General features: G+C 43.2%; 1 protein-coding gene across 1 annotated transcript in view; it reads right to left on the bottom strand.

Annotated features, from left to right (window-relative positions):
* Positions 1-12,057, bottom strand: part of BMP2K (BMP2 inducible kinase) — a 54,864-nt gene extending 42,807 nt beyond the window's left edge. The window contains exon 1 of the mRNA XM_086746469.1: positions 11,738-12,057. Coding sequence (XP_086602595.1) covers positions 11,738-11,900 — 163 coding nt within the window. The 5' untranslated portion in view covers positions 11,901-12,057. The remainder of the gene's footprint in view (positions 1-11,737) is intronic.
* Between the last annotated feature and the right edge of the window lie 1,547 nt (positions 12,058-13,604).

The following is a 13,604-nucleotide window of genomic DNA, read 5'->3' as shown; positions in this document are numbered from 1 at the left end:
TGTAACACTGAGGCTACGATCAACAGAACCCATGAATTCAATTGATTTTATAGATTCATTTCATTTGCTAAGCATTTTTAATGCACACAACAGTTCACTTCTTTAAAAAACTGATTTAAACTCCAATATAGTAAACAAGTGTCTAAATATAATATAGTTACAGAAAGGTTAAATCAGGGGGTACAGATACATGACATACCTAATATGCAACCAGTGCAGCTTTTTTGGAACTAAACTCCATTTTCACAACAAATGGTTACCACACAACTGATAAAACAAATCCAGAACACCGTTTCTTTAACTAATTCTTATTTGCACTGTAGTCTGTCTTAACTTTTCCTTGAAATCATTATTTCACTGTGATGTCAATATACAAGCGTAAGTATCCAAAGCAGAGAAAGTCAGAGAACGGATATGTAACATCACACACTAACTCCTCCCCCACTGAACACCACAAAGCTACCATGGCACAGCAACAAGGCAAAGCGTAAGGTTCCCAGCTTCAGCGAAATGGTTGGTTCTACGGCATCTTGGAGGAGTGCCACGCTTTGTTGCAAGTGAAAAGAGTCACCAGGCCATGCAGAGATAAACCAAGCAATTCATAACGCTAGAAGCATTTCAGACTAAGGCAGATGTCACAGGAAGATTCTCTGGTTTACTATTTTTCTAAGGCATGACACACATACTAAATCAGTAAGATGAAACACACATCTCTTCACTGATAGAAAGAGTCTACACAGTCTCACTCACATTGTCCCATCTGAGTAATCATCACTAAACTCATTGACCATTTTTCATATATGAGCATGATCAAAACTGGATTAACCAGCTGGAATTAGTTTTTAAGAGAATCCGATATGAGTATCTGAGGTGATCAGTATAAGGATTCTCATTCTCTCATTTCATCTTCCTCAGTTGTCTGCAAATCATAGAATCATAGAATGGTTAGGGTTGGAAGGGACCTTCAAAAGTCATCCAGTCCAACCCCCCTGCCAGAAGCAGGGACATCCCCGATTAGATCAGGTTGCTCAGAGACTCATCCAGCCTGGCCTTGAATGTTTCCAGGGATGGGGCAACCACCACCGCTCTGGGGAACCTGCTCCAGTGGTCTACCACCCTCAGTGTAAATATTTTTTTCTCATATCTAACCTAAATCTACCTCCCTCTATTTTAAAACCATTACCCCTCATCCTATTACAACAGGCCCTACTTAACAGACTCTCCCCATCATTCTCGTAGGCCCCCTTGAGGTACTGGTTTAAACTCTGAGCACAGCCAAGGAGCCAAGACAGACACATGTGGCAGATGATCAAGGGACCAATAAGCTTGCTTTGGAGCAAAATATCTGACCTTCAACCTGCTCAAACCAATAAATAGCATTTTAAAATATTTTAAGTAATAATATTTCCTTGGCACCTGCAGGGGGGCAGGCAGTTCTTGAAGCTCTATCTGGTACATGTTGAATGCATTTGAATACTTCAACACGCATACAAAGTATCTTTTTAAGAGCGTTAGCCAAATCATTTGACATCACCTTTATGCTTGGGATTATTTCAGTAATAATATTTTCAAACTTCACATTGTGACAGCTTAACACAACAGCAAGTGAAAAAGAAGAAGTACAACAGTCTGATGGAGACAATCAGATATTTCAAGAAAGCACAAAGCTGGGAAGGTAATACTGTAAATGCAAACCAAGACTGGAGCAACTTGACAATGCATACATGACTACACCAAATTAGACGCAGCACACTGCGTTTTTAAGAGTTCTCGCATGGTTACACTGCTTTTAGAACTACCAAAACAATACAAGCTTTCTTTTCTATCTTCAGAGTACCTAAGAAATCTCTACGTAGCTCATTCTGAGAACAAATAGCCCTCCTGCTGCTTTCACGAGTTCTCATTACGTGAAAGCCAAGTGATATCTAAACTGAACTCAAGGTGAACGTGTCAACTCTACAGACACAGACCATGCTACTGAGCTCTACAGAGAGACAGCAGGGCTCCCAAGGATGCAATGACTTCATTTCCTTTTTTTCAAAAAGTTTGTTTTCCTGCACAACACGAAATTGATCACATGAGTAACGGTGACACAACGAATTTCATTCACTCTTCCAATTCCTGTGTCATGGAACACGTGCTATATTCAAGACAGGTCTTGATAAACGTGTGTCAGTAGAGTAATTACGGGCCTTGTATACTTTAACGATCCATCTGCTCTATATCTGAGACATCGAGTTCAAAACCCAAGTACTAAGAGAAATGAACTTCTGTGCTTACACCACTGCTATCCAAAAGTGAACTTCACTCTGGCAGTTTTTAAACAGCACAGACCAAGCCCACACACATTTAGCAGTTAGATGACGATTAGCTCCAAGCTTTGTTCCTCCATAGCTTGTCTCTCTAAAGAAACACCTCCTTCACACAGTTGCATGGAAGCCATTTAGTAATTATCCAAAACAAACAAACAAAAATGTTTAGCAACTATCTTTCCAAAAAAAAAAAAAAAGCACTGAACGTTTTTCAGCCTACAGGAACTGCAAAAGAATATAAGAACATATTATATTAATCGCAGACTTTAAATCAGTTTTTTGTTTTGTAAGAAAAGTAACAGAAAACTGCAAGAACAACTCATTAGAACCACTACTGAAAGCCAAGATGCACAGATACCACAGTCCTAACAACAAATTAGAAAAAAAAAAAAGATAAGATGAGTCAGTAAACAGAACAAGAATTAAACCAAGAATCGGACCACAGAAGTATTTCTCTCTTGGAGACTTGCGCATTCAAGTTTCAAGGCTCCACAGGAACAAATCTATCCATTAAAATAGCATTCAAGTTCAGAAGGAAGCCAAACATATACACTATTCCAAGTAAAATCTCCTCAAGTCCTGGAATATTAGAATTCCTTTCATCATTTTGTCTATGGCAATCAAGGCACAGCATATTACAGAAGTGATGAGGAAGACACACCATCACAGAGCCAGGACATTCCAAACTCTACCAATATCTCTTGTACAGACTTGCTGTATGACTTGAAGAAAATATTTTAAACTTCCTTTGTTTCTCCATCAGCAGGATAACGACTCTCCCTAAGAGGACGCTATATTCTTCAGATCAATACCAGCTTTGACACCTCTTCAAGATCAAGAAAAAAAATACTGAGAGGTGTTCACTCTGACACGAGTCTGCAAGATCATGCCATCATTTTTTTTTTTTTTTTTTTTACCATTTGCATCAGAAGTAGCAAGGCAAACGTAAGGAGAATCAAGGTTAAGAAAAGGCTATCATAACTTTACAGAGAGAACACCGCAAGCTAGCTTGTTTTCAGTTCCACAACACAGACTCAGTATTTACTAACACCTGTGTTCACATTGCTCAAGAACAAAGCAGCAGTAAACTGATTTTTCCTAATCAAACCAAAAGAAACACTCCCCACTTAATTAAAACAGAGCCCTAGATTAAAGTAGTTTTTTCATTTCCAGTTGTTCAGCTGTACTTCTGTGTGTTTTCCTCCACCTTGCTTCTGTTCAGAGACCCAGTTCCACAACTGACCTCACCCATACCCAAAACATCCCACTGCTACTAATACAGAGTAACTAACCTACACACGCATGAGCAAGGAACACATGAACCAGAGGAGAGGAAGGGAAAGGTTCCTACCTTCTTAAGCAGTAGACAAATACTCAAGAGACTGAAGTCCATTCCCAGGACAATCAGGAAAGCAGGAGAAGAGGAATTCATCTTCCTTCCTTGTCAGCAGCTAGACAATGACGAAGAGAAATAAAACAGAACCTTGCCCTTAAAGAGAACAGGGGATTCACCTTCACTGCCTAGCTTCTTAAGCTGGAGAGGAAAATACAACAGACTCGAGACAACATGTCCTGCATCAGCAAACTACAGCTTAGCTTCATTGGAATTTGCTGAATTACCTTCAGACTTTCAGCTTAAGGTATTATAAATAGGCAAATATTCCAAACATTTCAGGAAGCAGCTGTTCATTCAGTATATTAACAGCTTTAAAGCTAAACTTATGAAAATGCATGAGGAAAAACTATTCCAACACAGATGCCTATCAATCTAACAATTCCTTAGGAAAACCACAGCATCTCAAGCAATCAAGTTACAATTAGGTGACTGACCATGTCTGTGTTCCTGATGAGTCCCAAACACAAAATCAAATTTGTTTACTGGAAGCACCTGTTATTTGACTCTTACACTCCACATTTTGGCAGGCAGAGAGCATTCACAGTGTCAGTTAACACAGCTCTGCTTACAAACAGCAACTCATCCCACTACGGTAACCTACTCATCTAGACTATTACGGAGGCAAAAAATAGCCACAACACGTAAAACAGAGCCCAAGGTTAAGAAATTAAACAGTTTCAAGAACAAAGACTTAACAAGAACTTATCCTCTGAATCTGAGGTGAGATCTATTTAGCAAGAAGTGAGACATTCATCAGACAGAATGTGTGCACACATTTCCAGCTCAAACAAGCAGACATCTACAGCTAGAAAGTTGTCTAAGCTCACACCGTTAACGTGTATATATTAAAGCATGCTTGTTCTTCCTACACACCAAAGGAAAGTAAGCCTGTAGTTACACTGCTCTGTAGAGACCAAGTCCCATCTCTGGCATTTACTTCAGTTCTCTATGCACAGAAGAATAGTACAAATAGTTCCATATGGGTAACATACAAGTTAATGACTGACAGCTCTGACATGACACTAACAACAGCCCACAGAAATAAATACGCTCTTCCTAGAACCAGTGGTTTATAGTTAATACCTGTCTGAAAATGAATTCTACTTTTATTCTCCAATAAAGCTTTTCTGTTCTACCTTGACATGCAAAATACAGAGATTAATTAAAAAAAAAAAGAAAAAAAAAACCAAACCAAAATTTTCGGTTAAACCAGCAAAACACATACACCCAAAATAAGATCTCACACAGCTTCTTTTAAAGCCAGGCCAAGTCTTTCACAGACGAAGTTAATATATCACCTGTTATTACATGCTGCCTTACCCTTTGAGGGTGTCCAGGCGTTTCCTGGTAAAAACTCCTGCACGCACCCCTTTTTATGACTACTGTAACACTAGCATACTTCATCAAAACACTTCCGCAAAACAAAACAAAACAAAACAACCACAAGTAGATGGCACACACATTCATACATTTGTTACATCTGTCTTTTGTCAAAACTTGGCAAGGGAAAGACGGCTTGAGTTTGTGCATCATACGAACATGATACTGCTACAAATCAAGTTGCTTCTCCTATATAGCCATCTGACTCTTGGCCACTATCCCAAAAACTTAGCTCAGAATTACTAGATTCCAGAGTACTTGCCCGGTATTTAACTACTTCTGGGCAAAGTTAAATTGATAACCTTCTTGAAAAAGAATGGAACAATTATGTGCAGTTAAGAGAGGCATAGTATTACATATTCCTGTACCTGGCAAAGCAGAAAGTACTGTCCTTAGGAGATGCAAAGACTTGGCAATCGAAGAGCATTAGACTGTGTGTCCCTAAAGCTGACCATGGTCAGCTTTGCTGTACAACAAACACGTTTGTCAGGCTACAGATGTTTGCTAAACTCAATTTCTCCATCTATGTACAAGAGGCACACAGCTCTGGAGAGTACGGTGACAATAACTGTTCTCCCAAATTACCACTGAAGTTCCATCAGTACACTAGTTATCAGGTTAACAAAACTGAAGTTAAAGCGTTCATTTTGTGTGCTACCTTACATGAAAAGACGTTTTCACCTGCATATTGATGTAAGACTAGGATCCCATGCAAATACCTGAACTACTTCCTGGTTTGTGTTCTTTTTCGTTACACAGAATACAGCTACATCCGGCAATAAGCAAAACAATGCTCTCGTTTCAAGTTGCTAGCTGCCTTCGTTAGGCTTGAAAAGCCTGAAGGTCAATCCCAAGCTCTACGGCCCAGGCTCCCTATCTTTATTACCCAGAGAAGAAAATGTGGTTCAGCTTCTCACCTGCCACTCTGAAGCTACATCTGAAGTAAGGCAGCCGTATCTATTATTGGGACTGCGTGAGAGCTGTACACGTATTACACTAAGCTCTTTGCAACAATGAGAATCAGAAAGTTTCAAGTATTCGCACTGCTTTTTTCTCCCTTTATCTTTTGAACATGAACAATTTCTGCTAGTCAAAAATTATCTAAGAAAAACTGTTTGAGACATAATAACAGGCGTGACCTTTACAGTCATGTGTGAACATAGATTCAGTAACGTTACACTCCAAAAAAAAAAATCAACATGACCAATCCCGACTCAAATACCACAAGTTATCTTTCTAGACAACCATCCAGCTCATAACCCAACTGGACTAGATTGCAACCAAAAAAGAAATAGTAGTTTCTGCAAACAGTGCCAAGTTACATGCTACATAACTCCTAAACTAACAAAGGAAACCGACAGAGAACATGTCACTTTGCCACATATGAGTACGCTGCCCGCCATATAGTCATGACAGAACTGACCTTGCACCAGCTATATTCATAACAGCAGCTACGAAAACTGTAGAACCAGAATCTCAGAGTTAAAAAGTCAGTCCACACCATATTTAAATGCTTTGAAGTACTCAAGTTCACAGATCCATTACAATGGCACTTCTCCCTATCTGCTTCTTCAGCAAAGGATGATGACCCAACCACACGCTCACAGAAGAGAACGCAGTGCATGCTGTACAGCAGCACACTTCAAATCCACAGCAGATGTCGGAGTTGCAAATCCCCAAGATAAGTTATCCTAAAGACTAAAAAACCAGAATATGAAAGGTTAATCAAAATGAGGCTTAATAAAGCATCCTAGAAGGGCTATAAGAACCTTATGCACATCAGAAAGTTCATCTACTTGGATTACTAATTGAACTGCTATTGCAAAGACACATAAGGTAAAAAAAAAAAATTAAAAACCACAAAACCTTTCACACTATCCTAATTTTAGGACTTATTTTGGAAAACTTATTATGCCTCGTTTCTGGACAATAAGCAACTCAACCTTTACCACAGCTGTGATGTTGATCAAACTTTAAGAGTCTCCTTCTTCCCTTAGACATTTAACTGAAGACAGCCCTCCAGGAAAAGACACTCACACTAAAAATTAAAGAGCATGACAATCTATAAACACAGCACAAGATCTCACAGAACATTACTTGGATTCCTCTCTATTAAGGTGCTAGTTTTCTTAGGCCTCAACTGGAACATTACAAAAATAAAAGACCACCTGAATCGTATTTGCAAAGATTGCACGCTCAATTTAAGCAGGATTGTAGAGCTTGCAAGAAGTTCAGTCCTTCGCTAGCTTGCTAGTAATGACTCCAAGAGGTTGCAATGCGAGATGGATCATAAAAAACAACAGAATAAATTCCCAGTTCTATAAAGGGAAGACTTGAGTCTTTCACTTCTCCTCCCTCTTTAGAGGTACTTTTTTAACAATCACATTAAATAAATGAAGCAAGCGTTCTGTGTTACACAAACATTAACTAACTTAAAAGCAATCACCACTTGAGTGGTGTTTTCCCTGCCTCTCTAGTCCTCGATACAAGGTCACCTAGAAAAACAACAGCTTCCTAAGATACAGCACTGGAAGGCTCAACACCACAGGGCTCCAAAGTCACAATTTTATCAGCTAGAACAATAAAAAACGCAGTATAACCGCTATCAGACATCTTCTTTCAACATATACTGAGGCAAAGGAACTAGAGAAAGTTACAGCATGAGAGCAATGACAAATCATGTCCAACTCCGTGTATCCAAAGTTTCAAGACACAAAAAAAGTCAAGAGCAGCCTATTACCTTTTCTTAACACAGTGACACTACCTACCGCTACTTTACATCCTGTCCGGGAGCAAGTTGCACAGGGAATTTCCCAGTTTCTTCCACGTAACTATCTAGCATCTCATAAGCAATGCACTTGCTAGTGGGAGAGTTAAAATAGAAACAAACTACTGAATTAACGAAAAGAGAGTTCTGCTTCCTCCAAACTCAATCAGTCTAGTCTCTCCCAAAAAGGTTTTCGGGGGCAAGATCATCACCCTCATGTGCTGTACTCACAGCACTCTAGGACATTTCTTAGCTCCAACTAGGGTTAACATATTTATCATAGGCAAAGAGTAATTATTGGATAATCCTGTGAAATCCAGTTCAGTAAAGCTTACCCATGGCCAGATTAACATTCCCAGTATGAGACAAAAAACACAAAACAACACAACACAAAAAAAAACCCTCATACTTGTTTCTAGGACACTACTTTTACTTCAAGGTTCTTTCCTGAAGACAACTCCAAGTCCCGTAGCACTGGCCCAGTACATAAGTCTACAACTCCCTGCTAGCTACACAATGCTTTTATCCTGAAATTAGAGTAACTCGTCGGAAGATGCAAGCTCCAAGTCTCTTATCTTCTCTGAGAAGTATAAAACCCAGATGGTCTAAGCTTTCCATTCAGTCATCTCCCTCCTTTTTAGCAAGGCATCAAGTCCCAGCTCATTCTTTTGAAGCACATTTAGCTTACTGAACAAGGAGAGGTATGGATTTCTGCCCCTTTGTCGAGTACTTCAAAGGGACAAATGTTTGGTGCCTCTATAGACTGTTCCCTTAAATAAAGTGGGGAGTCAGGACAGGTACAAACAGGGGACGACCGCCTGGCATGGAGTTACCCTATTTCTCTGGTGAACTAAAAATAGTCTAATTAAGAAATCAGGAAGCATCCCTATATGGTACTAATTGTCCTGGACAACGGGCAACCAACCAGCCTGCAGAACCTCTTGAAACTGCGGTACTTGTAATACCAGATGAAGAGATGCATGGCACTGGATGACAACTTATGAGCTGTACCACAGGGGAGAAAGAAAGAACTACACAGTAACAATGAAAGCTGTAAGGTGACTGTCTTCCTGTGCCCACAAACTAGCTTCCAAGCCAAGCCACTCACGTTCAGCAGTGAAGCTTGAGAGTCCAGCGCACGTTCCATCTACAGTCTCCTTTTCTTTAGTGTTGGTTTTGTTTGTTTTCCCAAACATCTGTAATTATCTTTGCTTGCTTTACCTGTACTAATTAAAAACACAGCCACACACTACACCTCAACACAACACTTCGCATGCCCACTTGTGGCTGGTCACAGTACAAAGGCATTTTCAAACCTGGAAAAGTTTCATCAGTTTTAACAACCTCTAGACCTGCCAAGCAGTCAAGATGGTAAGACAACTGAATATCTTCCAATCCCTACCCTTACAGTCTCCAGAAAAATTAGTTTCACTGCAGTCCTTACACTTCAATAACTCCTTTCTCTTTAAGTCCATGCAAACAACAAAGCAGTAGTATCCCTGTATCAAGCCACAACTTTCTACCTCCTCCTTAAGAGACCAAAAGTGTTTTGGGAAGTTGCTAATTTTTACCTTCCTTTTCACTCCTCACAACATTAACTGGCTTGCCTTGACATTCGGAATCAATTAAAGACATTTCATACTTGGTCACATCCAGTTTACTACAATTTCTAAACTAGAAAGTCTTTCTCAATATTGGAGTCACCATAACGCCCTTGCCTGTGCATTATCTGCAACTTGGAAAAGACAGGATTCTCCATATTTTGTCAGATTTAATATTCCCAACTTCAGCTGCATTACATACTCTTGTTCAACAAAAAGAAGGCCTTCACTATGCCTCTTATCAGTTATTATTTTGCATACATCTACCATGCCCTTAGAAATGGAGAACAACTTCTATATCAAATCTTATTCCAAATTGATTTTTCATTCCCTATCTCTGAGAAAAAAAAAATGCCTCATGCAAAGTGACTAGGAAAAACAAAAAAAGTTAGTTCCCCCCACAAGAAGGGGGATTATTAAGCAGATGATTTATGAAGTGTTAAATATTAATAACAGACTGCATTATGACTAATACAACATCAAGAACATACAATTACTTACTATTAGTTGTTACTAAGTCAAGGGAAAACCTGACTGTCAAGAACTAATTCCTAGATAAAAATCAACTTTTTCATTCATAGTCAGTTAAGAGTACCCGAGTGCCACAGAATAACTTTGGCACAGGGACTTTCTCATCAGTCACCACAGGCACACGTCTGCTCCCCACACAGACCCCCACTGTTCACCCAGCTGCTCCCCGACACTCAGAGGAGCTGTAAGAGTATCGCTCCCCCGGCTCCCTTGCTTCTTCCCTACTACCTCAACCGTGCAGTTATGCCACCTGTTATTTTCTTCTCCTCTAAGCCTCTTTGGGGTCCTCCCTATTGAATAGCTCTGGTGTTGGCTTTGAAGACTTTTCCCAAGATGTAGCAGATTTACGCTGCCCTGATTCTTATCAGTTCTGGTCCTAGGCATAAGGAAAAAAAAATAGCAACAGCGATCTGCAGTGACTCTTAAAACAACACGTTATGATAAAACCTTTACTAATATACTAAACCGAATCAAGCACCGCCACTTTCCTCCTTTCGTGTTGCCCACTCTATTTGTTCAGGAGCCTATTTCCATAATTTTTTTAGGAAGCCTCTGTCTTGCAACCAGCCCTGCAGAGAAATGACCTCCTGTCAGATCACAGTCCATTCAAAGCAGCCAGGGACCACTCATTTTCAGCAACCAGGTATGTAGCTGACTAGGCCCTAACCGCATTTTCATAAGCCAAACACAAAACATTGCCTTCTAGATATTAAGTACCAACTCCATTATACTACTAAAACTTTTTCCAGATAGCAATGACAATTCAAGTACCACCTATATGTTTTTATTTTAAACAGTAACAGTATCTGCATGCACCTGTTAAAACTGCATCTTAAACCTTCATCAAGGTTGCACATAAGCAATGAAAGTTTACTGGTACATTTACACCTAAATTAGTTTAAGCAATACACAAAAATAAAAATGACACAGATAATTTTTTTTTTCCCACGATACCGAAAGTAGTGTGTTGCAGTGCTGCGAAATTCAGCAGCTGTGAAGTATACAGGACTAGCCCTGTGCTCAGTGACCTAGGAAGTGAATTATACTTTGTACATTACAACATCGGCTGCCAACTATGAGATACCAACACCACACAGTTTCCCCGCCACACACAGTAAAACTCAAATGTGAATATGGCTGTTTTAACGATGTCCCATCCCAGCGTTTACGAAAGCCGTACAGCTCGCCAAGGCCATCCAGTTCAGTAACTGTCTGCGTTCCCGCAACTCTCCTAACCGAGCTCCAAGGAGACCCAGGGCAAGTTCAGGAGAAAAATCCGAAGTCGGGCACCCTGCAACACGGGGTGGGCAGCGATTCCCCGCAGCAGAAGTTGCCAGCACCGCAACTTCCCTCGTCAGCCTGCCAGAAGCCTACTGCATTCCAGCAAGGAAAATCACGGCTTTTATTTTTTGAGCGGTTTGTGTTTTATTTTGTTTTGTTTTTTTTTCAGAATAACTGGCAAAAGCCCACAACGGGCTCAAAGCCGCCCTACTGCGGGGTCACCGGCCACGCCACCCGACCCGGCGAACCGCCAGCCCCCTCAGACACCTCGTACGGCTTTACTCGTGACAATCTGCCAAAAAACTCCAAGCCACCTAACGAGCCCCAGCCGAAACGCCCGTGAGCCGCCACCCAGGGCCGCGGGGAGCGGGCCCCCGCCTCGCCCCACGGCCTCGCCCCACGGCCGCGCCCTCCCTGCCCCACGGGCAGCCCGCGCGGCCCGCTCCCCCCCAGCCCCGCTCCCCGTTACCTTCCGCCAGCAGCTCCTCGGGGGTGACCTGGTACCGCCCGACGGCGAACGCCTTGCCCAAGGCGACGCCGCTCCCTCCGCCAGCCCCGCCGCCCGAGCCGACACCCGCCGCCCCGCCGCCGCCGCTCCCCTCGGACTTGGGCATCCGAGAAAACTTCTTCATGGCGAGCGGGGCCGCGCCGGGCGGCCGAGCAGGAAGCCCGCGGCGAGCCTGAGGCGAGGGGCGGCCGCTGCCCGAGGGCTGACCGGGGCGGGGAGGGGGCTGCCCCGCTTCACATGCCGGCCGCGGCCCCCGCCCCTCTTCTCCTCGCCCGCCACCGCCGGCTGCAGCGACGCCCGCTCCGGGATGGGGGGAGGAGGAGGAGGAGGAGGAGGAGGAGGAGAGGGAAAGAGGAAGGGGGCGGGCGGCGAGCGGCGAAGAGCCGCGCTGCCGGGTGCGGCGCCACGGCGCATGCGCAGCGGGAGCGGGGCGGGGGCGGGGGGGAACGTGGGGAGCGAGGCGCAGCGCGCGGCCGGCTCTTCCCTTCCCGCCCGCCCCGCGCGTGCCCTCTTCCTTCGCGCCTCTGCGCGCGCGGCGGCCGTTAGGGGCAGCGGCGCGGGCGGGAAAGGCGCGTGCGTCCCCTCGGGCGCCCCCGCCGCCCTGCACCGGGGCTCTGCGGAGAGGCGCGGTGCGGAGGTGGCGCGGTGACCCCCCCGCCGCCGGGGCGAAACGGCTCCGCACAGCCCAGCCCGGCCTCTGGAGTCCCCCGAGTGCTTCCCGGTGGGGACAGGGCTGTTAAAACCGCTGACAAGTTCACGTTCCCCGCGGCGGGTCTCCACGCAGGCCCCAGGCACAAGTTAGGAGTTGACAGGCCGAAAAGAAGTGGCGAAAGGAGGGATCTGGACGGGGAAACCTCAGCTGTAAATTTCTCACCATGAAAGGTACCATCTGTATACATCTCCCCTAGAGACACTGACAAAGCAACCTTGGGAATTCTCCAACACAGGCTTCGTTTCACCAGTGACATTTTCAGGAAACTAAGAATTCTATTTGAAAAATGGTTTCTGGACCACAGGAGGCTCTGTGTCCCACACTCCCTCCCTCGAGGCCAGAAAGGTGCAGAGCTCAAGCTGCCAGGAAGGCACTGACCCTAAGGTACGTAGTTATCACCGTGCTGGAGATGGCAAGCTTGGCTACCTAAGGCAGTATTTGTCACAATTCCCTAGAAACAACACTTGGGAAACACCTTACACTTCCAAATCATTTGTCTCAAATTTCTAACTCAAATTCACATTCAGACTGCAACTGAATTTCAAGCTGTCCAAAATGCCAGTGGCATCCTGGTTTTGTACTTAAACGGTGATTCCAGTCATCCAAAAGTTACAAGAGATGAGAGTAATGAAAAGGTAACTTGGTTCCAAGACCATTCTCTTTGGGCAGTCCCCCCTCTGCAAATTCCGATGAAATACTCATGTCTTTTTTTTTTTTTCCCTTACCTAATGAAATCGTACAATAAAAACAAAATTGGTAAGAGATCTGTCAATCTCTCATGCAGATGAATGAAGCTGCATTTTTGGCATCTATAGTGGGAATTTAACAGCACACAGCCTTTCACACCAAACACCTAGGTTTTGAATGCATATCCATTACAGCTGTCGGTTCACTAAAACCTCTGGAGGAGTCGGAAGCTTAAATTTTGGAATGACGTTTCAATAATCAAATTAGTTTTGACTTAATCATATTGCCGTACTCTTACTCAGTAACAAAATGACAATATTTCTCTATTGAAGTGTCAACTCGTCATACATTGAAAGCACTGATACAGCTATTTGCATCAGTCGTCCCCTCTCCGTAGTCGTCATCCTTTCCGCATCTGCAGATCAAGTT

Source organism: Chlamydotis macqueenii, chromosome 4, assembly GCF_036417535.1.
Source record: "Chlamydotis macqueenii isolate bChlMac1 chromosome 4, bChlMac1.mat, whole genome shotgun sequence".
NCBI lineage: Eukaryota > Metazoa > Chordata > Aves > Otidiformes > Otididae > Chlamydotis > Chlamydotis macqueenii.
This window is presented reverse-complemented; position numbering and strand designations above follow the sequence as displayed.